The 26,582-nt window shown below is 37.6% G+C and overlaps 2 protein-coding genes and 1 long non-coding RNA gene across 6 annotated transcripts in view; 2 read left to right on the top strand and 1 right to left on the bottom strand.

Annotated features, from left to right (window-relative positions):
- The window catches only part of col28a2b (collagen, type XXVIII, alpha 2b), a 69,762-nt gene extending 68,687 nt beyond the window's left edge, over positions 1 to 1,075 (bottom strand). For all 3 annotated transcript variants that reach the window (XM_067458894.1, XM_067458892.1, XM_067458893.1), the window contains exon 1: positions 1,021 to 1,075. The gene's annotated coding sequence lies outside the window, so the exon portion shown is untranslated. The remainder of the gene's footprint in view (positions 1 to 1,020) is intronic.
- A 12,793-nt stretch (positions 1,076 to 13,868) lies between these two features.
- Positions 13,869 to 20,932, top strand: dmbx1b (diencephalon/mesencephalon homeobox 1b). Its single transcript, XM_067458247.1, has 5 exons — positions 13,869 to 14,114; positions 16,677 to 16,839; positions 17,066 to 17,244; positions 18,037 to 18,409; positions 19,466 to 20,932. Exons 2-5 carry the CDS (start codon positions 16,686 to 16,688, stop codon positions 19,876 to 19,878), a joined length of 1,119 nt encoding a protein of 372 aa, XP_067314348.1. The 5' UTR covers positions 13,869 to 14,114; positions 16,677 to 16,685; the 3' UTR covers positions 19,879 to 20,932.
- A 1,334-nt stretch (positions 20,933 to 22,266) lies between these two features.
- The window catches only part of LOC137093893 (uncharacterized), a 27,875-nt gene continuing 23,559 nt past the window's right edge, over positions 22,267 to 26,582 (top strand). The window contains exons 1-2 of one of the 2 annotated variants that reach the window (XR_010908571.1): positions 22,267 to 22,388; positions 24,417 to 24,489. This is a non-coding gene — a long non-coding RNA (uncharacterized lncRNA). The remainder of the gene's footprint in view (positions 22,389 to 24,416; positions 24,490 to 26,582) is intronic. The other variant, XR_010908570.1, reaches the window with a different exon arrangement.

Raw genomic sequence — 26,582 nt, 5'->3', positions numbered from 1 at the left:
CGATAAAAAGGTCTTAAAGGGGTCACATAATGGTACATGCACTTTTACAAGCTGATTGCATGGAAATGTGTGTTGGCAGTGCCTGTACACAACCATCAATGATAAAAATCTATCGTCTTTTTAAAAAAAAAATTTTTTTTAATGTGTTTTCTTCTCTCAAATCATGCTGTTAGACTGTGTGACATCACACGGTTGGACGCCCCTCCCACGATTGTTGATTGACAGCAGCGTTTCACCTCAGACCCACCCTGAGTGAGCTGTCATCATCATAGACGCCATCCTGCTCCAGCGTATCAACAATGGCGGACTAAGCGATTGTGGTGTTCAGTTCTTGGGTGTAATAATGAACACAGCAGTCATTAAATCCGAAACGCTGAAGACGCAGTGGCTGAGTTTTGTTTTCGTCAATGCTTTTATATGTTTGCATCAACTGTGAAACATTTCTCACCAGACTACTTTATAACCGAGGTTCAGTATAAAAGCAGGTTTTGCTAAGATGCTGCTCCTGAATAAAGGATCTGTACAAGCTAGTCGTGTTCCTGCTGCACCTCCAGAAGAAGTGTGTGTAGTTTGAAATGCGTGCACGCTTCACAATGAATGCGGCTAAAATGGGTAAGTTAAATTATGGCATGCTTTCTATTTATGACGTTCTCAATATAAATCATAATCCCACGTTTATAATGAACAACGCGTTATGGTTATTGTGTTATTACAAACTGTGTACCCTGGTTTTAAAGTTAATGTGAAGTAAAGCTTAATTACCGTATGTAGATGGTTTATAACGTTGTCTGTTACTGTCAAAAATCATGTTGTAACAGTTATTACACTGCATAGATAACGTTACGCATCACTGAAAACCTTTCATAGTTTTTTTTTTTAATTTGCATTAGGTGTAACATCAATCTGTCAATGAACTAACATATACATCAGTAAACACATAGCATTCATCGCTAACGTTACCCTGCCAGTACATAAAGATAGATAAAAATGACATTACAATAACCAACCATTCAGAAATACCTGTGTTTAGCCTTAATTGTCGAACTACGTTGGAGACTCCCATCGCCATTATTTCGCCTCTAATGTTGTCAAGGCAACAGCTCCACGTGTGTCAAAGCCCCCACAGAACAGAGGGGTGGGGTAAGCAGCAACGCTCATTATCATTTAAAGCTGTATGCACTGAAATGGCTTGGTGAAAACAGAGCTGTTTTTCGCATAATCGCTTTTTAGTGTGTTTATCAATGCCGTTTCATTCTATCCTCCTACACAGCCCCTACACCCCCTAAACCTACCCATCACACACACACACACACACACACACTGCCCCTAAACCTACACATCACACACACTGCCCCTAAACCTACCCATCACACACACACAGCCCCTAAACCTACCCATCACAAGAAACATTCTCCATTTTTACATTTTCAAAAACACATAATTTAGTATGTTTATAAATCCATTTAACATTACCTGTGGACACACACATATTCAGACACATTTTAAACACATAACTCAAACTCTTATCTAAACCTTCCTATTTGTGTATTATTAAAAAACAGGATATAACAGGCAGACACGACTGCAGGCACAAGCTCAAAATGTGTACAAATAACACGCCACTTGGCTTTAGAAAGTGGCGTGTATGTTACGCAAAGTCATGATGTCGTTGAAAATACAGAGAAAATGCTGTGCAAACATTTATTAACACAATCATTTTCAATTTATGAAGTAACAAAATAATGGAGCAAACTGCACATTCTGCATTTAAAGTTACTTTCAATCATTAAGCAGATGCTTTTGTAGCAAACTATTACATATACATGAAGTACAAAAATGCAAATGCTCAGCTTGTATCTAATTAAATCATTTTAATTATGTCACAGAATCACAAAAGTCAAAAAAAAATGTTTGCAAAGTAAGTTGATTAAAGAAGCGTTAAATGTAAGTAGAAATTTAAACAACTTACTTTGCAAGATGTTATTTCAGACTTTTGTTCAACTGTGTCTGCAATGTCACTGAATGCAATGCTTGTGTTCAAAGAAAGCTACCTGAATAATAATAATATTTTTAGTTTTAAATGGCACAGATATTTAAAGATTGGGTTGTGATGTTTACCAGGTACACACTCTTTTGTTGGCCAAGCATTTGCATCTGTTAAATGTAAGGTGAATTCAGGGTGATTGGGGCACTTTTTTCAAGTCATCTCAATGGCAAAAAGTGTCAATCAACCTGAATTCACAATACACTATGTAACTTTTGGCCCTCTAGCAGTTAAAAAACAAAACAGCATGCATTTTGTGGAAGAGCATTGTTTTGGTTGTGCTTTGGCTCTGTGTGACTGTGCGACATTTCAAATCCATCAGTTCTCACTCTGAAAAGCCAAGCCAATGTTGATTCTGGTTTTATTAAGAGCTCTGTCACGGTCTATTTTTGCCAGTGATTATTTGTTTAAAATGTGAGATTTCTCTAAATTTTTAGGTCGGGCCGTTCGGTCTGGCCTCGCTCCATAGAGGAGTAATTATCTCAGAACAGAAACTGTTCGGACCAATGAAATCATCAGGGCGGGCTTTAGATGACGGACAGATGATAAACAGTAACGTAATCATCCACGCCATCAAAGGGGCTTGGATTATATTTGTTCAAATCCTAAACGGAGAGCTTGTTTGTATATGCATTCCTTCACAATTTCTCTCAAAGATGATGATCATGTTGGGTAAGTACTCTGTGTATCATTAAATTCTTTTATTTTTTTACAACACCGGCAAAGATCGTTTATTCCAGTGTGCGTGCAGACAGGGTTGCCAAGTTTTTACAACAAAACCCGCCAACTACTAGCCCTAAACAATAGCTTCTCAGGGGGTTCTCCGGGGAAAAAATTGCGTCTATAAATCATATAATAGTCGCTTCAACCCGCAGAAAAAAACGCAGACTTGGCAACACAGTGTGGTTGAGCTCTGTTGACGTCGCTCCGTTGCTCTGATTGGTTGTAGGTCTATCCAATTGAGGTCTTTCCTGGTTCGGTTGAAACACACCCCATAATCACAGCCCAATGGAGCAGTTTCAGACTCATATTCTGACTAGAATTGAGTATGACCACGTCAGGCTATGATTTATCTGCTCCATGACAACTTTTTTCACTTATTGTGATGACTATCCTCTGCCAATCCCACACTAGATATGTGGCAAAGTAGCCTGAGTAACTTTACTCCATTTTCAGATATGAGGATTCACACACATGGGCAAGTGCTTCACATAACAATTTTACACGAAAACCATCCCCACAGGTCAAAACACTTTTAATCGGCTTACATAATCAGGGTTAGACAAAAACACGTTTTGGAAGAACAATTGACACATTATTCAAATTATGTTCAATACAAAAAATAGAAAAAAAGTTACCTTTATTTTTCTGGCCTAAGATGTTTCAACATTTATTTGTTTTTATCTGTTATTTATTTATTTCATTTACTTTGCTTTTCTTTGCTTTGTTTGACGGGTTCCGGTAACACTTGACCACGTGATGATATAAAGTCTGGATTATACCATAACTATACCAAATCAAGCAAGAGTGTATTATTACTTACTGCCCTGTGTCAGTGACCTTATGATATCTTCGCTTCTTGCTTTCTTAAGAAAAGATGGTGAGCTTCATTTCCCACAGCATAGGAGTCAAGCTCTTGGCTGGCATCCCTATTCCATCCCTCCCTCTCCCTCTTTCTTTTCTCTTTTCTGCATGCTCTGGCTATTAAATGCATCCTCAATTCAGCAACTTTGAAGTGGCACTCCAGGAAATGCACTCAATCAATTATAAATGAAATAATCTCCTTATAATATTAGAGATTTTAAAAGTGTAAGAAATACCGCCAGATTAAGGAACCCAAATCAGTTTTAACAGTATCTAAAGTGACAGCAGGAGAATCATGGGAAGGAATGGGGAGAAAGTTAAAATGATTATGTAGATCTGTGTCACGGGCGAATGTTTCTGCAAATCCCTGCAGGATCTCACAGCACAGTGGAAACAGATTATTCCCAGCCTTATTTAAAGTGCTGTGGCTTTTTTTTTTTTTTTTTTTTTTTAATGGGAAACATTTATATACATTTAAAGTTACTGCTCTTGCTATTTCTCTCTCTGTTTGAACCAGTGTCTCACCACTGTCTTATTGTCTACATGTAAACATTGCACGTGTAAATTATTAAAATAAATATATTTAATTTAATGTAAAGAATTACCAAGTAAATCATTCACATTTTGGTTTGACGTGAACAGACACTGCAAAAAAAACCTTTGAATAAAAATCAACATGATCATTGATTTATATACAAATACTGAATTTATTTGTACTATACATTATTGTAGCTTTAAATCCATAGCTGTTAACTTTGAAATCATCTATGGTAGTGCACATCTACAACACACCGCAACTTCCAGCAGAAAAAAACATTTAAAATCTTACTATGGACCAAAAATATTACTGGCTCATCTTACATTGACACATGCATATTAAACTATTTGTGAAATCAAATGCTCTCTGTAATGAGAATGTCCCTTCCTTTTAAGTGCCCCTATTATGCTTTGTTCAAATTTTCATAAAGTGTGTAATAGAGCTGTTTGTGAATTTAAAAAGGTCTTCAAAGTTTTAAAGATCAAAGTACACAACAAATGAAGTCTGTCTGAAATGTCTGCTAAAATGAGTCGTCAGAAATTCCTCTCCACTTCAAATGTAACACATTTGCATAATGCCATCCTATAGTCTTCATTGGCTGCCCATGAACAAAGCTTTATTTTACCCTCAAACACTGTAGTCGTAGTTCATTTTGTGTTGTCAACATGTTGAGATGCTGTTTTCAGTGCTGCGAATCTACTTTGCATAAACTTCCAATTAACAAAGACTCGCGCTTTAATTGATACGAAAAAAACAACGCCATCTTTTGTATATCACTGTGTATCAATCACTGTAAAAGCTGAAATTCAGATGTGGTAATAGGCATTTAGTTTCTATCACATGCTGTAAGCGGTCAACCAATCACAATAGACTGCTATCCGACCAATCAGAGCAGAGTAGACTCTCATAAAGGAGGGGTTTAGAGAGACTAAATCCTTTATTGAACTGTTTCAGACATTGGGAGAAAAAACTCCCCAGTTTCTGATGAAGCCAATCCATCCACTGACCACAAGGGACAGGCTCCAGAAGGGAGCAGAATCTCATTGAGCAACATGTTAAAATGGCCAACTTTACAGCAGAAAAAAAAAAAACATATTTACAGCCTGGTACAAAATGGGGGTTTGGTATATTTTTGCCCTTCATAACAACTGTGAGGGTGGTGAATTTTTTTTAAATTATAACTAATATATTTACATTGTATAAAGCCTTAAAGTTCTGCATAATTAAGGGCGTGGCTACTTTGAGTGACAGGTGGATAGCCATTTATCTGCTGTCTGTTAGTCACTGCGTCACCTAAGCTCCGCCCACGTCCCACCTCTTTGCCCATTTTCGGTTATCCGGGCGTGACGAGCTGCCAATATGGCAACGACCAACTCTACCCTACTTTACACTTCAAAACTGCTCTTCAGAATCCAATGGCTGAAGTCACGGACCCTACATCCATATTTTTTTACAGTCTATGGTCAAAGGGAAGCTACGGGGCACGACACAGGACAAAAATATCGATGTCGGAGAGAGCAGAGAGTGACTAGCGCTCTTTAGAGAAGTTTGTCCATTTAGACTTAGAAACATGATGGCCTAAAATGGCGATTTCACTGTAAGGAGACCCGCGGTGTATGCAGATAGAAATGGCTCATTCTAAGGTAATAAAAACATGATGGTTCACTATGTAAGGTCTTTATACATCACTGAAAACAGTTATAATATATTGCATTTCTGTCAATAGATCCTCGTAAATACTACACACAACAACTTTAATGGGGTCTTTCAACAGTCCTGTAGTGCGATTAAAGTTTTTTAAATTAGCAAATTGGTGTTTAAAAGAGTTTTAGAAGATGTATAACATGTCACACTGCAGGACTGTGAAAAGGCTCCGATATAGTTTAGATAAACATAACTGAGTTTTCCAGGTGCTCCTAGAAAAGTAGACTCCTTTGTAAATAATGAACACTTATGTGGAGCGGCGAACTTTCATGCTGTGCTTGTCTCGAACAACTGCTTCCATCAAAAATTATTTCGAAACTTTTGGATGGACAAAAAAATAACAGTGCATGGAAGCATTACATGTGGAAATAATTTGTACTGACCTCAGCTGGGTTTCACTACCACCGCATCGGTCAAAAGCTGGACTGTGCAGCTATCCAGGGTCAGCAAATCAATTGATCATTAGGGGAAGATAAGTAGGCAAACACATCCATCACTGCTCTGTTCACTAGCACCCCGCTGCTACAGTGAGCTACAGGGATTATCTGTGTTTAGGCAAGACTCTGAGCGGTGTGTGTGTGTTCCCCGGTCAGTTCCTCTTCTAACAGGTTGCTCTCACTCATTACATGGTTAGTTGAGCCCAACGAGGGCTCTTTCAGCTAAGTGAGAGGCAGGCTGGAGGGTTCATTCTGTGTTTGCATCTGTGAAGGAGTTAGACACACTTGGTCAGCGGTTTGACAGCCTAGACTCCACTGAAGCAGCTACAATCCCTGTGGACACACACACATAAACACACACACACACACGCACAAGCATAGCACATGGACACGCACACGTGTGGTGTTTGTGTTGGTTTTTTCATGTTTCATGGGGACATTCCATAGACATAATTATTTTTGTCATAATTATAACCTACCCCTGCAACTAGCCATCATAGAAAAACGTTCAACATTTAAAAATGCTCAATTATTATGATTTGTAAGCCACATGACAAAACAAAAAATGTCCGCACAAAGACAGAGATTATAGATATTTCCATCTTTGGCCCCATATCGTAGGATTTACCAGGACCACACACACACACACACACACACACACACACACACACACACACACACACACACACACACACACACACACACACACACACACACACACACACACACACACACACACACACACACACACACACACACACAAACAAACAAACATGTGTGTTATACTATTTCGATAGCCCATACTAACTATAACTTTGCAACTACAGGTCAACTGACTCTCAGAGTAGCATATTAGTACACGGTTAGGTTAGGGTTAGGGCTCGGGTTATAAGTTGACATTTAGTTGCAAAGTTACTGCTGGGGAGCATCAAAATAAAGCGTTAGCAGATATTAAGCAGACAGTCATGCACAATGACACAATTTTTGAATATGAAAATGACTCCAAATGAAATGTAAGTGTCCCAGTGGAAATAACTCTCTTTAAGCTTTTGGATAAAATGTATTAGTGATTTCAGTTTAGAATGAAACTATAACTAGAGTACGATTATTTTCATGAAAGTGTGTAAATTATTCTACAGTTTACAGATTTTCATTGTTCCTTCTCTAGGGATGTGTCTGAAAACTAAGGCAGCTGACTTGACTTGTTGCCTCGCCATCAGGCAGCGTTTGTGCACTAATGTACCTTATAAAAGACAGATTATGGCAGCATGCCAGTTTAATGATATCTAACAAAATAGAGACAGCTTTGGTGATACCTAATCAGATATTTAACTACTATAATAATAATTTCTCACTAATAATGAAAAAGTTGGTCAAATGTGAAGGGGATTTCATCATAACATGATCCTGGATCAGTCTACATCAGTATTAATATTTACCTAACCTTTCCTGTTTGACCCACAGGAATATGTTGTATTTTGCAACATAACAGTTATCTGAATTATTACTTTTTTAATTACATTCTCATCTATTTTTTAACAAAGTGCTTTTGAAGCGTAGAACACTTAAATGGTTGTTTAACAATCCCATCAAGTGCTTCAAAAACACTCATTTGGATTAACTTCTGAGTCTATAGTGTCCTGATAAGGTTTTGTACTCAGACTGGTCTGTCTTAAGACACTTTTAAAACAAAGAGTTCAGTAGAAGCAGTTAGCTTGAGGCGTTGGTGTGTGTGCCGTATTTAGACTCCAGAGAGTCATTGCATGGCTTGAGTCAGACTCCATCAGCTCATTCTTTACTCCAATATCCTTCTGAAAGAAAGAATCAGGACTACAACGGCTCTCTTGTGGAATGTTTAGTGTGAGGGAGAAAATGGAAGCCTTCATCGCTAAACTCATAAAGTGGCCACGGAGGGTGAGATTTAGGAGAAAATCATATTTAAGATTTATACCAGATGAAGAAATCAGTCACTGGAATATAACAAAACTCATGGCCCAAACAAGACCTATTAATGCTCCAATCGAGAAGGTCACTGAACATGCAGATTATTTAGCACTGCTTCTCAACTGGTTTTGCTTTAACCACCAGATAAAGTTTTTTCTGCCTTTTAAAAAGTCAATAAGACATATCAATAAGATAAATTACCTTCTTGTTAATGTCGAATTGCAGCACACACCTGCAATTGCTGAGAAAAGACGATTTTGTACAAAGTATTTTATTAAAAAAACAGCTTAGTTCTATATTTACACTAAATAGCCAAAAGTATTGGGACACCCCTCCAAATAATTGAATTCAGGTGTTCCAATCACTTCCATGGCCACAGGTGTATAAAATCAAGCAACTCGGCATGCAGACGCTTCTACAAACATTTGTGAAGGAATGGGTCGCTCTCAGGAGCTCAGTGAATTCAAGTGTGCTGCTGTTATAGGTTGCCACAAGTCCATTTGTGAAATTTCAACTCAACCACAAAGTGATAGGCCACGTAAAATCAGATGTGCACAGTGCACAGAAGTCTTTCTGCAGGGTCAGCTACAGACCTCCAAACTTTACGTGGCCTTCACATTAGCTCAAAAACTTTGCATCATGGAATGGGTTGGGAAACCTTACATCACCAAGGGGAATTCAAAGCCTCAGATAGAGTGGTGTAAAGCACACTGCCACTGGACTCTAGAGCAGTGGAGACGTATTTTCTGGAGTGACGAATCACGCTTCTCTGTCTGACAATCCGATGGATGAGTCTGGGTTTGGTGTTTGCCAGGAGAACAGTACTTGCCTAACTGCATTGTGCTAAGTGTAAAGTTCGGTGGAAGGGGGGTTATGGTGTGGGGTTGTTTTTCAGGGGTTGGGCCAACCCTTAGTTCAAGTGAAAGGAACTCTTAATGTTTCAGCATACCAAGTCATTTTGGACAATTTAATGCTCCAAACTTTGTGGGAACAGTTTGGGGATGGCCCCTTCCTGTTCCAACATGACTGCGCACCAGTGCAAAAAGCAAGGTTCATAAAGGCATGGATGAGCGAGTTTGTTGTGGAGGAACTTGACTGGCCTGCGCAGAGTCCTGACTTTAACCCGATAGAACACCTTTAGGGATGAATTAAAATGGAGACTGTGAGCCAGGCCTTCTCTTCCAAAAATCAGTGCCTGACCTCACAAATGCACTTCTAAAAGAATGGTCAAAAATTTCCATAAACACACTCCTAAACCTTGTGGAAAGCCTTCCTAGAACAGTTGAAGCTGTTATAGCTGCAAAGGCTGGGCCAACTCCATATTAAACACTACGGATTAAGAATGGGATGTTATTAAATTTCATGTGCATGTAAAGGCAGACTTCCCCAAAACTTTTGACAATATAGAGTATATTTATATGTGAATATAGCATAAATATTTTGAAATATTATTCTGTTTTTCAAGTAATAATACATTATAATACCTTGTACAAAATCATGTTTCCTCAACAAAAGGTTTGTGTGTATGTGTGTGTATATATATATATATATATATATATATATATATATATATATATACAATTTTATTTATATAAACTTCTGTGAAAGTCTGAAAATGTATCATTTAGAGAGTCAAATATCTAATGTGTAGAACCTTCTCTATGACTTGGTACTTTGTGTCACTATAGTGGCCCTGAAAGCCTGTCAGAAATGCTTAGTTTCTCCAGGAAAATGGTTTGTATGGATCTTTGCTCCGGGTCTTGCCCTGTTTCTGCACAATTTTTCTCCACCCTCTTGTTTTTTTCCCTCCTTTTGTTTAGGTAAAGCTAGGATTAGGGAAGATTTTCCCCCTAAAGTAGTGGTTTGATGGTGCTTTTATCCCCTAGAGTTTCGAAGACGGTGGAGCCCCAGGATTAGACCAACACAAAAGGTGTTGTTGTGTCCGGCCGCAGGCTGTAGGGAAGAAACTCAACTGCCAGTTTCAATATGTCAATGCTCTCAGGATGGGAAGTTGGCCAAATCAATTGAGGAGGACTCTGGTGTCCAAAGACACAGTTCAGACACAGTTCACATTTTGGCATATCAAAGTTACAACTATTCAAAATCCTTCCTTCAGGAGAGAATCCAAAGAATGTCCCATGTGTTATATCTAGACAAAACAATCTTAAGTTGTTGATTAGTATTACACTTAAACACTTTTTTGGTTTGTAGTCTCTTTGAGGACTGTACTCCTAAAAGTAGACTAAATTTTTTGTGTGTGCATATATTAGGCATTTAGATGAGAATGAGAATCCCTCCCCCAAAACCACTTGCCAATAATCATTATCATAAACCTATTATTTATTCACTTTGACATGCATCACCCAAACTTCGATTTTTACACACTGTCACTAAAAATCTCAACAGTAATTTTAACCTCACAAAAAATTATCTCAGCCTTCAGCCAAAGTGCATTCATATGTGTTAAAGAAGAAAAATCCCAGTGCTGTTTAGCATTATTAAGGAAGGATCGATTGTTGGAAAGTGTTATTTTGGCCCCTTTTAATCAGATTCAGCAGAAGTGGAAAGAAAATATTTGAACCAAATGTCTAACCAATAATAACACTTCTAACAGATTGCTTCTGGCAAGTTGATTTGCTATTCTTGTCACAAGAGTCCCCAGGAAGCAGTCAACTTAGAACCATTAATCAAAATTATTAATTTTGCCTATATCAGCACATACAATACCCTTGACAAGAAACAGAGCGGTTCAAACCTCTACCAATGGCAAAGTAGGGTGTTTACATTCAAAACACAATAAGAAATAATTTTGCAAGCATTCCCTCTTGTCTCTCAGAGGAAGACTTGAGTGAATTCAGACCATAAAACCTTGGATGCATCCATATCCTAAACATGAAATTCGAGCAGGCTAACTACAACCTGGCGTATTGCACTTGGCTCATTGGTTTAAAGTTGGTTTTACACCTCATTGAGTAAGCTCGCACATTTTGGCTGGTCGGTTGAGCTTTGAGAGAGGATAAAGTTTTGTTCTGAAGATCTGGCATGCGAGAGCATCATCTTAGAAAGACGTTAAATCATCTAAAGAGGCTTTCTGTGATGGAGCCTGTTCATAGTAAAATACGGAGATTGAGCAGCTTCCACAGAGACTCAATGTGGGTTAGAAATGGTGGCAAACAGTGGTACTCAACTTTAGCAGTTCAGGAGACAAAAACTTTTCATCGTTCACGTTTGTACATGTTGAAATATGTATGGAACTGAAAACATAAAAACAATGGCAACTTTGATTAGTGGTGTTTAAGGCAAGCATCGCAACAATTACTCATAAATAAGCAGTGTTCACACTGAAAGTGAGAAAAAGCTAAGTCATTCACTTTCAAATTAGTGGGAGCTTATCAGACATGAGTGGAAATGCTACAAATGCCACAACTAATAGGCATACTATAACTAAATAACTTAAATAGCTAATATAATTATTGAAGAACAAACCTCACTAGGTGAATATAATGAAATGTCATACCAAACTGATACAGCTATTATTAACTTTTGAGGCTACTGCCATTTTGGTTCTTTTTTCATGATGCCAGGTAGAGTCAAGTGAAGTTAGACTGGCCTGCAGCTAACAGTGAACATTCTCAGAGAAAGCAACATTCTGACTAGGCTGTCTCTAATATATGAACAAACGTTATTTCATTAACGTTCGTTTAATGTTAACTGATCTTCAATAAGGTTCTCAAAATTTTAGCACAAACACAAAAACATTTATAGGATGCAAGACAACGAGAATCTAAAATGTTGCTAGCCTACTTGTTTAGGGAAAGACCCCCCCACCCCCCCAATTGAAAATGATGTCATCATTTACTCACCCTCATGTTGATCCAAACCTGTAGGAATTTCTTGCTTCTGCAAAACACAAAAGAAGTTATTTTGAAGAATATGGTTAACCGAATGGCCCCATTGACTTCCATGGTATGGAAAAAAATAGGCCTATTATGGAACTCAATGGGGCCCATCAATTGTTTGGTTCATTCATAATCAATAGCCTATTTATTTATTTTTTAACTGGACGTTTAAAAAACTTACAACTAGGCTACAATAATGTTTGTAACATAATGGAATGTTAGCAAAGTTTTCTTATTAAATTTTAAATTCTAGTCATTTATTCTGATTAGTTAATTGTTGTGTTCTATTTAATAAAAAAAAAAGAAGAAGAAAGAAAATCATCATATTAACTGGACGTTTTTTTTTTTTTTTTTTTAAACATGGTCAACTGAAATAACGATAGTAACAAAATTGAACATTAGCTAAACTTCCTTAAAACATTTTTGTTAGCTGGGAAGTTCCGGCCTAAATGCTCTTAGAGTTGTCATTAAAAACTGAAAAGACTCTGGCAGGAAATTAAATAATGTTTTGGCGGGAATGTTATTTCCTTATCGACTGACAAACCCATGGACAAACCCCTCAGAAGTGCTGGACACATGCGCATTCGAATCTGGAGAAACTGAGGAATTCCTTCTCGCTTTAATTGCTTTAAAACGGTCTTTACAAAGAGACACTACCCAGCTTTACCTCCTATTTAACTTCTTATTTTCACTGGTTCAAAAGTTAATCGGATTTTTCCCTCTAGACCTTAATGCGCGCAGATGTGGACTATAGCCTACGAACTGGAAAAACTTCGAATAGACTAGAAACTAAAAAAAGTATTAGGCTATTATTATTATGTATTATTATTATTATTATTATTATTATTATTATTATTATTATTATTATTATTATTATTATTATTATTATTATTATAGCCTCTACAGTGGAACGCACTACTTCCTGGTTTATAGTAGCCTAAATGCAATAGCTAGTTTATTTACAATAACATAAACAAATGTTGTTGTTTTTTTCTGTGCCCCATCTTTAAAGTCTTTAATGATTTAGCAAAGACTGAAAATATCACTCTGAATAGGCAAATTGTCCCAGCATTTTAACATAATGTCAAGGTTTATATTTAAAGACACTTCTTAATTCCAGCCTGAACGTTTTTTTTCCCCCTCTGAAAAAAGAAAAAAACTGAAGAAGAGAAGGGCATTATTGTTTTAATCCTCTTACCATCCGTCATTTTAAGAGTGTTTTAAAGGCTGGGATGGCGTCTTGTCTCAGTAAATCCTCCGGGCCGGGAGAGATTCTGCCATCTATTAGAGATCTCATTCTCTCTCCTCCTTCTCATCGCTCCCTCTCAAAATCAGCTTGTCAGACTCAAATAATGTAACGCAAGGCGTAGAGGTGTAACGCAAATAATAGCCTAGCAGCCTACAGCGAGTTAGTTTACAACTCTTTTCCCCTCTACATTTTCATAATTAAGATTCCAACCATTACCTGAGCGTTTATGCAAATAGGCCTAAAACTAGAGTATATCTTTTATTTGTTTAAAAAGTTATTTTATTTTTAAATTATTATTTTTAATTTAATAATAATTTATTAATAATTCTTAACTGATTCGGTAACTCATATTATATTTATGAAAAGAGCATTCCGTTGCACAGGTCAGCGTGAACGGCGTGAACCCGTGAAAACTGGAGGATGACTGAAGATGACGGAGAACCTCTGACTGACAGTGAAATTGGCCAATCAGGTCTCGCTGTGATCTCATCGCGTTCCTCATTGGCCGATGGGCGGGAGCTGCTGGCGCTCTGACCCGCGGAGGCTGTGATATTTTCTGAGGGCTAACGTCAAACATTCTCCAGAACAGAGCAGTTGTAAACAGTTTCGGATACGTTTGACTTCCAACAGGATATTAAACTACAGACAGACTGGGAAAAAATCACTTGTGTTCTATTGTTGTTACAGTCCGGAGGGGAAAACACTTCTCAGAGAGGTGAGTAACGCTAGCCTATAATCATCAGTTTTAAAAAATGCTTTTATCCGTTTAACTGTTTTAACTTACACATATAACATTTTATATAACATTTTAACACTTTATAATGATATTTAAAATTGTATATTTAGATATAAAATGCAACCTTTGACGTATGGGCCCTAAAGACTGATCGTTTTAAAAATGGTAACCTTATAATAACTTTAACAAACATAGAATTATAACAAACGTTTTGGGGTGAAAGTGTGCAATAGTTGCGGATCTTTTTGTGATCGGATTCTTACAAATTAGTTTGGCTGATGCTACCTAACGCAATCAGGATGATTTAGTCACATTAAATAATATTTTGAGTTTAAAATTTAATTGGGATATTAGGCTACTTAAAAATACAATTTTTCAAAACAGATTAGTTAGAAATTACTAACGTTAGACTTTGATTTAGCCTATACAGTGGTAGCATATGGAATATTTTATAAATATTCACATAGGCCTACTTAAACTAAATGCAGTAGCCTAAGTCTCGATTTGCTCAGATACAAATGCTGGGTTGCTAATATATGGACAAACCCAACCGTTGCTCTAACGTTATAATATTTTTATTTTTAAACCAAACAGTTGGTTTACATTTTTAACGTATAGGCTACATTTTTAAAACAAACGGTTGGTTTGTCCATATTTGACTCAACGAGGGTTGAAATAACCAAGCAATTTTAAAGTGATTTTTGATGGCTTATGGAGCGTTATTAAAGATAATTTTAAGGGGGAAAATAAAGACACAAAAACAGTTAGGCTGTTATAAACGTTGTCAAACGCCTAAAAATGTTTGTTATCAAAATGTCTTGGAAAAATTGTGGAGGATGCGCCAAGTGTCGTCAAACACAAACTCGCGTCCCGTCAGGTCAGGTCAGACTGGAAATGAAAGCTATTTGCAGCAACATTAAGCGCATTTATAAATGCACACATACATATCCAGCAGAAGCAGCCCAGAGGCGAAGAAGGACAAAAAGAGCACCAATTGAGCTTACCACCGGGAGGGCACAGTAAATGTTTAGCAAAGCACTTTTTGTTCAGCCGAATTAAAGTATTCCCATGTGGCTGGAATATGATTACACTGGGGAATTTAGTGTCAGTGGCACAAATGCCACGGGCTCTTTAGTGAGGACTAAATCCTAAAGCCCCAGGCTGCTTATTCTTGCTTTAAAAAATAATTATGACTTATAAAGAGATTATTACACTCTAGCCAATTATCACCGATTAAAAGGTGATCATACTGCAGCTTGTAATGAGGGGAAATCCTTGCAGTTTATATAGGCTACTGAAGAAAATAAATTAAAATCCATATAGGCTACCTATTATTATTATTATTATTATTATTATTATTATTATTATTATTATTATTATTATTAGGCCTTATTGTAAGCCTGGGATTTATTAATGCAGTTCAAAAGATTTTTGATAGATGGATTTTGTCAAATACCTTCGAGCAGTTCGTGCAAAGAGAATGCGCAAAAATTAAAACGCTTTTTAAAATGTCTTCAACATAGCTATCTATCTAGGCTATATTTCATTTGATAGACGACCTATCGAAACTCCATCTGTCACGGCGGCTGCAAACTGAACGAAAACATTCATCATCGATTGTGTCAAACACGCATTCAACAATAACCTAAATACAATGTTTGTGCTCAGTCAGATTGAATAAAATAAAGTTCCTTTTTGATTAGCGTTTCCCAATTGAATAAGTTTTAGGCTATACAAAGTTTTAGGCTATACCTAGGCTAATATTAATTAAGCTGTCAAAAAAAGTTAATATTTGCTTAAAAGGAAAGAATAAAAACAAAGAATTTTCAAAGGACTTTTAGCACTAAAAATTATTCAATACAAATGCAAAAACTTAGCCTAAAGCAACACGATCACATGTGAATGCGTATCAATAGGCTACGAGTGTGCAGTCTCGTGGAATGCAGCCTATACGCCAAATTTTACAAGAAAGATAAATTTTATGAGCACACACACACATTTATCTATTATATTGTTTGTTTACGACTAAACAACGTTTTTTGTTGTAAAAGTCTCTATTCTGTTGCAATGCACATATTTTGTGAAATATTTATTTATTTATTTATTTTTATTGAACTAAATTAGGTGCGATAGTTCGCGATAGCCTACATAATTCATTCATGGAGCACTTGCATTTATTTTTGTTTTAAAGTTGCATACACTTAAAAATTATTATTATTATTTTTTTTTTTTTTTTTGCAGTGATGCTATAGAAGAATATTTTTTGGATCCCCAAAGTGCCTTCAGTATAACCGTTTTATTTTTCCTTACCGTGAAGAACATTTTAAAAATCTAAATAACCTTTTGTGCAATGCTACGATTCAATGGATGTTGCCAATAAATAATCTTTATTTTTAAATTCGGTCAGTAAATTATTTTTTGGGGTAGTGGAATTATTGATAGGTCTCTTTTATGGGTATAAGCCTAATTATGCGTTATCATGACAATCACTTGGGTGAGAGGCAATACAATGAATGTTCTGCATTGTCTGTCGTTTATCAGAGTGACGCGATGCAGCACTACGGGGTGAACGGCTACTCACTGCACGCCATGAACTCGCTGAGCGCCATGTACAACCTGCATCAACAGGCCGCACAGCACGCGCAGCACGCGCCCGACTACCGGCCCTCCGTGCACGCGCTCACCCTGGCAGAGAGACTGGCAGGTAACCGCTCACCAGAAATGTCCAATTTTTGACAGATGTGTGGATTAGATAGATAGATAGATAGATAGATAGATAGATAGATAGATAGATAGATAGATAGATAGATAGATAGATAGATAGATAGATAGATAGATAGATAGATAGATAGATAGATAGATAGATAGATAGATAGATTAAATGTTTGTTATGAAACTCACCATACTTCCTCTCCATTGACTGTATTTAGACATCATCTTGGAGGCAAGATATGGCTCTCAGCACAGGAAGCAACGCCGCAGCCGCACAGCCTTCACTGCCCAGCAGCTGGAGGCGCTGGAGAAAACTTTCCAGAAAACTCACTACCCTGATGTGGTCATGCGTGAACGTCTGGCCATGTGCACCAACCTACCCGAAGCTCGAGTGCAGGTGAGTTCACAGCAGTGAGGACGCCAGCTGATGGGATTTGTTGAGTACAATTACTGGGAAATAATTGTATGACCAAAAAGCAACCAAAAGAAGCCAGTGCACAACACAACTCTAGTTTGTAGCAGGTTGCAAGTTGTTTGCAGAATTATACATTGCTGATGCTACTTAAGGCAAAAATTATTTTCTTTCATGCACTGATGAATTTTGGGTTACTTTTCTTCTTCTTTTAGACTGAATGGAAAGAAAACATCCAAAATGCACAATTAAGACTTTATTTATTTATTTATTACATTTGATCTATTTGCATCTGTAGATTTTAATTACAATTCATATCAGCACTTACCAAACTTTCCTGTTTTATTCTTATCTATATTCTGAAGGTTTACAAAGGGTTTGTTGATGTATCATTTGCCTGATTTATATTTTTGTTCTCTAAAACATGGGGGGAATATTTTTTTCTTGCTGTTAATATTATTTTCTGATTTATGGAGCTAAAGAAATATCTAAAATCCACTCTGTAAAATTCTTTAACACTAATATGTCAACAACAAAAAAGAGATTTCTGTTCTGGAAATTGATGCAAATTTGTGCATACAGAGATACTGTCTCATTTGCATATGAGCATAACATTTGAAAAAAAACTGTCTAGATGTATCGGGGGACATATGGTCATATCTATCACTTAAAAATGTTACCCTATTCATCATCTGTGGTTTCTTGCCTTAATTCAAAAATTCACTTGACAACCTTTTTACAAGAGATTTACAAACACCAATTTCTTCACACAAACAGGTTTGGTTTAAAAACCGGCGTGCAAAGTTCCGCAAGAAGCAGCGCAGCTTACAGAAAGAGCAGCTTCAGCGGCTGAAGGAAGCTGGGATGGAGAGCACGCAGGAAGAAGGAAAAGAAGAAGCTCCGTCAACTGAGGCTCAAGCCCTGCCCTCCCCTTCTGATGGGCATGGCCCCATGTGTCCCCCGCCCTGTGAGCTGAATGAGGAGGTGAATGTCACCTCACCAGAACAGTCAGGGGCGGAGTCAGGGGCTGAGGACATGACTGACAGAGAGGATGAATCGGTGTCCATCAAAGATGAAATAAAAGAAGTGGTGCCACCCCTGACGACAGATGACAGTTTACCTTCTTGCAAGCCAATCAGCCCTAAATCAGGTATAAATAGCTATTTATGTGTGATCTTTCTTTCACAACCCTTAAAAGGAAACTCCTTAAGTAGATTAAAGAAGTAGTGTCAGAATTAAAATGCTAGTTCAACCAAAAATTAAATTACTGTCATAATTTACTCACCCACATCATTCCAAATGTATGTGACTCCGGGAAACACAAAAGGAGAAACAGTGAAGAATGCACTAAAGCTGAGCTCCAGAAATTACAAAGAAAGCACCAACAGTAAAGGAGGACAGATTTTACAATATAGGTTAAGAATCTGGGTACATTGATCATTCTTTAGATGTAAATAAAAGGCTAAGTTTACATAACGCCGTTTTCAACTAAAAAAATGTAATGTTTTATTAATGTGCTTTGGCCGCTCATTTACACAACAGTGCCTTTTAGGGGGCTTGACAATGCAAGTTTTTAAAAACAATACTGTTATTGCAAATTGGTGAAATTGGTGATGCCATGCGTATTACGTGTACAGTGTGTAGTTTTTCTTTACATAGTGATGTCGCCAACTACTGAAATGGCAGCATAATAAAGCGTTTTTAATCATTTTTGACAATCTTGTTGTCTGTATGTGAAAAACGCAAAGGAAAAACACTTCCGTTTTTGTTACATTGTTATCGTGTAAATGTTCCTCAAATCTGTACATTATATAAAGCAATCATATCATAAAACCACTAGATTCATATGGATTTATTCAAGCCTTTATAACATTTTTAGATCTTTTAAGTTTAGCTTTCCTGGACTTTCAATAGAGGGACAGAAATCTCTCAGGTTTCTTTAAAAATATCTTAATTTGTGTTTCAACGATGAACAAAATCGTGTGTGTTTGGAACAACATGAGAGTGAGTAATTGATGGCACATTTTTTTTTATTTTTGGCTGAATATTCCTTTAAAAGGAAACCTATTTGCTATTGGTCAATTAAACCAGTCTTATGGGTTTGGAACATCAATGACAGAATAGTCTTTTTTTGGTGAATTATATCTTTAAGAATGTTGAATGCAAATGGAAACGGTATTTCATTGCCATCTACCTCTCTCTCCAGATGAGCCGCTTGGTTCTCCGGCTCTTCCCTCCTCCAGTGGTGTCAGCGGCGGCGTGGCTCAGACTAATTCCTATGCCTCGTCTCCCCTCAGTCTGTTCCGTCTGCAAGAACAGTTCCGCCAGCACATGGCCGCCACCAACAACATCATGCACTATCCCGCCTTCGACGTGACCACGCCCTCCTCCTTACCCTACCTGGGCGTAAACGTGAACATGGGGTCTCCGCTGGGATCGCTGCCGTGTCAGCCCTACTACCAGACCCTGTCTCAAGCCCAGCAGATGTGGAGCAGCCCTCTGATGCAGGGCTCTGGTGCTCTACCAGCTCTCAACAGCAAAACCACAAGCATCGAAAACCTGCGTCTTAGGGCGAAGCAGCATGCTGCATCACTCGGCTTGGACACGCTACCAAACTAACCACTGATCAATGTCTTGTGTCCAGGATCTAAGGCCCTGTTTACACCTGGTATTAAGATGCATTTTGTACGATTGGATTACAAGTAGACACATTCCTGTTTACACCTGGTGTTTTAATCCGTCTCTTTTGTCCACTTTCAACCACTTCTGTCCTGATTTCTTCGAGGGGTCTATGGGCGGGTAAACATATTGTTTTTTTCAGATCTTTATGAGGTAATGGACAAAATAAGATTGTGCAATTTACATCTGAACGCCCGGAGATGACGGAAAAACACAGAGAGCATCAGCTTTAGTTTCTGCTCTGACAGATCAAAGACTAGCTGAACGCCGTGAGTGTGTTAGAAATCGGTGCGAGTGCTTGGGATGTTTTTCATCTTCAAACCAAACTTGGGTCTCAAAGCGGAGATCCCTTCCCATAATGTTTACGCATTAGGCCAGTAGCAGAGAGTAGGCGTCTTTTGTGGGTGTTCGTATGCATTCAATCACATGACCGGTAACACGACAAAAGTGTTTTTCAACTACCTCCGGAAGTGGTCTAAGTGGACAAGCTCAAAACATTTTAGACCCCTTTACACCTGTATTTAGAGTCATACACTTGTTATCTGATCTACCCAAACACATCTTAATACCAGGAGTAAACAGGACCTAAATCACACTAGTGTGCTGAATCACTTGACAGCTGGCTGAGCTGGAGCTATTTCATTATCATTTAGCATGGCGGAATAGAGAAGTTTGGACGACTTTGAAATGTTTAGGTCGGGCTGCATGGCAGAGGTTTCAAACTTTTCCAAACACCCCTTGCTTTGCACTTTGAAATGCAAAAAAATTAAGCACATTGATTCATTTGTCTCTGTAAATAAGCTTATTCAGGTCCACAGCCTTTGTAGAAGGTTAGTGAAGCCTCCTGTTTATTTGAAGAGATGTTTAAATGTCTTCTGTCTGTGGATGTTATAAAGGGACATAAACGTATGGATGGAGCGTCTGCAAACATCAGAAAGACTTCAGCATTACCTGGACTGATGTTTCTGATGTCATGCCATGTGATTTGTCATTTTAGAGTCTATTGGATATCTCTGAATTGTTTAAATAAATGTGAATAATTTATCAGTGAAAGGGAATAAACCACATATATGAACTGAATCTGTAACAGATGTTTGTTGTCTATATTTCAAGTTTTTTCTTTTATTAGATGATTTTAATACACACTGAGTCATGCATTTAATCCTGCTATTTTAAAAGCTATTGTAGAATAATCATGCATTTCTTAAAGTTTAACCATTTAAGAAACCAAATTGATCATGGATTAGTTAAAAAAATAAAGAAAAATTCAATCACTTGTAGAAATGTATAGTCAGTGGAAACGGAGCGATGAGCTAAAATTAATTTGAGATACTGATGAGATTTTTAAGCATGCTTTTTTGTCATGTTTATAATCTAAAATGATCTTGTTTAATCTATAATATGCAAATTGCCTGTACACACCTAACCTGGTTAACACACACATGGAATGTGTTCAGCATACGTGCCCTTTCTCTGTCTGCTTTCCCCCCTCTTTCGTATACATGTTCATCTTGATAACAGATCCAGTGAAAAGCTTAAAACCCAGTGGTATAAAATGAGTCCATCAGCCACAACACCCTGGCGAGACCGTCGCCACCCACCTGTCAGAGGTTTGGCAGCTCTGGAGCAGAACTCTGCAGTAAGGAGATTAGCATGGGTCAGGATACCAGTGGATTAAGTTGAGGAAGAACAGGGGAATGGAGTGAGAAGACATGTCGTGTTCAGACACCTGTTAACAGCCCATACTTTATATGCTGGCACTCCAGTGAATTTAGATGGATTTCTTTCTCATTCCAGGCGGAGAAAGGGGGAGGGGATCTTTGTTGAAGACAAGATCTTTAACAAAAGCTAAATAATGGTTAACATCTCTAATGCATTGGTTCTCAAGTGGTGTGTAACAGAAAGCATTGAAAAATATATAAATACAAACAATAAAATGTAATTAACAATATAATAATAAATAGGACAAAATAAGTATAGGCTTATTAACTTTAGGTCTGTAACTCCTTCAGCCGTGACTTATTCAAGATACAGCTCTAGCCAAGAGTATAGCCTACCGTGCTCTTATTAAACAGTTACCGCACAATACAAATATTTAAGTCAATGCAACATTGATGAAGTAAAATCACTAAAAGCCTTCCTTCCGCTGGAAAAAATTGTCCCGGATGCATGAACAGCAAAATAAATTACATTATTATGCCATTAGATGGCGGCAAACACTGTCTTTAGGTCTTTATGAGTGAGCTAGTCGGCGAAGACTTTTATATTGAAAGGACTGAAACTTCTTGTGAACACGAGAAAGACATTGCTCGCTGATAAATGATCTGACTGACTAGCATAGTCAGTCAGGGAACGAAAAACCGCTTATATCGCAGTGGACATACAAATGGATTTTTTTAAAATGATGACAGGACTGACGACCTGAAAGAAAATGCTATATCTAAATGCAGGTAAGTCGCTCACTCAATCTCTCTCTTCTGTCAATGAACAATATCAATTGAGAAAACAATCTCAAGGATTGGTTCACAATTAACACAATTTAAATAATGAGTCAATGTATCATCAATCCTTCCAAAAATGTGTTTTTGTCTTAGGCCTACGCTTATTCACTATGGTAGCCTAAGCAATAAGCAAATTATAGGTTATATTTTAGACCTGTGTCAGGATGGTTTTCGCGTGAAATTGTGTCAAGAATGATCACTCAACAAGTGAGTAATATTTTATCGAACATAATTGCCATGTAGCTCTCTCTTAAAGGTTGTTGTGTCGTCTTCAGCTAGTCAGCTTGAAATCCTTTACATCTAAACTGGTTATTTCTCTTATGCCTACTGAAAGTTTTATGAGCACTAGGATTCTCTCTCTCTCTCTCTCTCTCTCTCTCTCTCTCTCTCTCTCTCTCTCTCTCTCTCTCTCTCTCTCTCTCTCTCTCTCTCTCTCTCTCTCTCTCTCTCGTTATGGGAAATAACCATATTCATCAAAAGAGAACTATAACCAAAACAAAGTTATTCCGCTAAATTCGTTTTGTTTTTTAACCGCTAGAAGGCGTCAATGTTTTTTTCACAACAAAGATAAACATGGTTTTAATTATTGGTTCTTGACACCATTAAAAAGTGCATAGGGCCTATCTATATTGTACATTTTCTTATTCAGTCTATGCCATATTAATAATTTCTATGCAGGTCAGGATTAATAAACAGCAACATTCAAAATTATTTAGTTAGATAAAAGTCAGTGATCATAAATGTAGCCTAATTAACAACAATACAATTAATTTCATGCCAAGTACAACATGTTAAATGTGTTCTTTGACAGTTGCGACCAATATTTAGTGCATGCCTGTAAGTGTAAAAATATTTGAGTGCAGTTTTTAGGTTGGGTTAGGTTGTGTGTGTGTGTGTCTGTGTGTTAAGCTGTTGAGGTCCTCTTGAGCTCTTTGATGTGTATCAGGGTTGTGCTCTGTTATAGGGATTTTCTGAGTTGACAGCTGCTTGAATATGTGGCGGTACTGCGATGGCAGTGGGTTAAAGAATGCTGGGAACAGGATTAGGATCATATTCTGGCAGTGGCTGTCAGTTCATCAATGGGCTCAGGTTCCCCAGTGACAGCTCTCCTTTGCAGCATGGCTAAGACCTTTAGAGGAACCATAAAGGAGTGTGAAAAAGGGCTGTTTCAATGGCATGGTATGAGTTTTGTTCTAACCTTGCTGGCTGTGCATAAAGTAGAGGAGTCAGGAAATATCAGTGGGGTGCGTCTGATTTTAACACCCAGGACAGGAGGGTAGGAGACTTTGCAAGAACAAGCATTTATTTTAAAGCAATTATATAAAGTTTAAAAAATGTTCTCCATCTCAGTGGGTGCAGAGCAATGAAAAAGTTTAAAAGAAGGATCTGCAGAGCTATGGTACTACAATCTTAAAAAAAAAGAAAAACAGTGGGGTTTTTTGTATCTAGAACCCTAGGGATCTTCACTCTTTTTAAAAGAATCATTTATGCTAAAAATATTCTATATACACTCTAAAAAATGCTGGGTTAAAAACAACCCAAGTTGGGTTGAAAATGGACGAACCCAGAAATTGGGTTGTTTAAATTGGTCCATTTACTAGGGTTCAAATAACCCAATTTCTGGGTTTGTCCATTTCCAACCCAACTTGGTTTGTTTTTAACCCAGCATTTTTTAGAGTGTAAGTAGAACTTGCATAATAATTTAATGTTTTTTTACCCTAGTAAAATGTTTTTGAGCTGTTTAAATTTAAATTATTTTATTAAAATGAAAGGCAAATTAAAACTAAATCCATAAAATTATCTCATGATGGGATCCACTAAAAGGTTCTATACAGTAGGACAGGTATTCCACCAAAATACCTATAGAGTGGCACTGGTATGACATCACATTGTAGGCCAGAGCTCAAGACACTTTCACGTTTTATTCTACAACATCAAATACACCAGAATAACCCCACTCGTGATTTTTTTTTAAAGCTGTTACGTGTCTTCTAGTGGCTAAATGGGACTACAGAGGCTCGAGGAGATTAAACATCATCACAACGAACAGGTAAGCTCAGTCTGCTTTTACAGCCTCATTATGCGTATAATTGTGCTCTTATACTATTCTAACTCAAACTTTGTGGGAAAATGTTTTTAGATAAATACTGAAAGTTGAGTTGTTGCTTACTGATGGTGATGTTGAAGTCGAGCAACCGTGGTGGTGTTTATAGCATACTGTAAAAAAATATGGAAGACACGTCTTTACTACCTTCTAACGAAGAAAAGTGAAGCCATCATGTCTGAATATGGCGCTGACATCTTCCTGCAGTATAGAGAGCAGGAAGTAGAGCCGTGTTATCAAAAGCCCGCCCACACTGCTACCTTCAACATAGGTATGAATGGGAACAGCCTAGTTTAATAAAGCCTAGTTTTCAAACACGATTTATTACCCTTTATTGAACCTTTTCTTATCCACTCGCCAAGAATGGCACATGGTCTTCTGGTGTTGCACATGGTCTTCATTGGTTCTTCTGGTGTTTAGGAATAATCTGCAATACTGGTATCCTCATTTTCCGACTTTCTGAATACCAAATAGGTACTATTTACATATCAATGTGGGCGGTCAGGTATTATTCATGTATTCATCTAACATAATAAAAGTCATTCAAACAAGTTGTTTTTGCAGCTCAGTTGTACTATTCATGCTCATTTTAGACTTTGAATGTATCTTAAATGTTACAGTAGCCTATATGTTTTCATATAGCACAAACATTTCCAAAGTTCTGGGATAATTCAGTTTCTCTAATGGCAGATTTACTTCTCTAGCAAATAAAAGGTCTTATAGAGTAATTGTAAAAATGTCCCCCTTCAGGTCATGGTACACCTCTTTTTGCTGTGAAATCTTTACTAATATTTATGAACTAAATTTAAAAATACACTTTAGATTGTTAGTATTTCAACTTAAAGGACTGAAGCAGCTTAGGTGTGTTCACATTCAAATGTCAAATATGATACAACATGCTCTAGAGAAACTTTTATTTGTTCATCTCTCAATCATTGTATTGCATTTCAGTACATGTTTTAGGGCAACCTGTTCCATGTAAATAAACCGTTTATTAGGTTCCTGCGTCCTGATAAGACAGTATGCACCTTTAAATTCAGCCAAAAAAGTGTAGGCCAACAAAGAAAGCAGAAAAATAAAGTACTGTGTAATATGAGATAACTACATGGGTTAAGGTAGGTTTTGGGGTAGGTTCATAGTTATTACCCAGTTATTGCAATTACAATAACAAGTACATAGTATGTGCATGGGAAAGAGGACTGTAAAATAAAGTGCTGCCGAATTCAGTGACTCCAACTCGGCCACTTTAGCAACATGAAGCATCAAATTCTTTCACACTCTCCCGAGTTAAGACAACAGAAGAAGCCGCTCAGCAGAAATTCATTCCCCACTTCAGAAGGTTTAAAGCAGATTTCCCATAATTCCACTCGACAGGATTCTCACTTGAAAACTCTGCAGTCTTACCCCTTCCATCTGACCCGCCCGACGACTCGCTCTGCCAGCCCTGCAAAACAATACTTTCACAATACCGCCGGACTTTTATTCTTGCCATGGCGTTATATAATTCCAGGAATTACTGACAGGCAAGGATATGCTAAATCCTCTTCTGCTCTTCCTGAAAGTGGATGAGACAGATTCACCGAGCAGCGGCTCTCTTTTCCGCCTCCTGACTTGGTCGGTAATCCCGATACGCACTGTCTGCATTTTTACTGTATGTGTTTAAGCGCATTTGCAGAGCATTTATCTCCCCAATGTAAACCAATTTGGCTATAAGGGCTTCGGGGCGAGCTCACCGCGGAAGGAAAGAAAGGAAAACTCAAACGTAGCAGAAGCACTGTGGGGGGTGGTGTGACGTAGAGCAAAAAAAGGAGACTGCGAAAGAAAAGAAGAAAAGAAGCAGAACGGCGCAGGAGAAAAGAGAATCTTGTCCAGAGGCGATGCTTCCCATTTGTGCAATAAGAACCGCAAAGCCGCCAACACCTGAATCACTGGACTGTTGAATCTCAGAAATCTTTACAATCATCCTTATCCCCTAATCCAGCGGTACGTCCCTGGACAGACATACTTTTCAAGTTTCAGTAAGGTGTCTGTACTGTATA

Source organism: Pseudorasbora parva, chromosome 12 (assembly GCF_024679245.1).
Source record: "Pseudorasbora parva isolate DD20220531a chromosome 12, ASM2467924v1, whole genome shotgun sequence".
Classification (NCBI taxonomy): Eukaryota; Metazoa; Chordata; class Actinopteri; order Cypriniformes; family Gobionidae; genus Pseudorasbora; species Pseudorasbora parva.
This window is presented reverse-complemented; position numbering and strand designations above follow the sequence as displayed.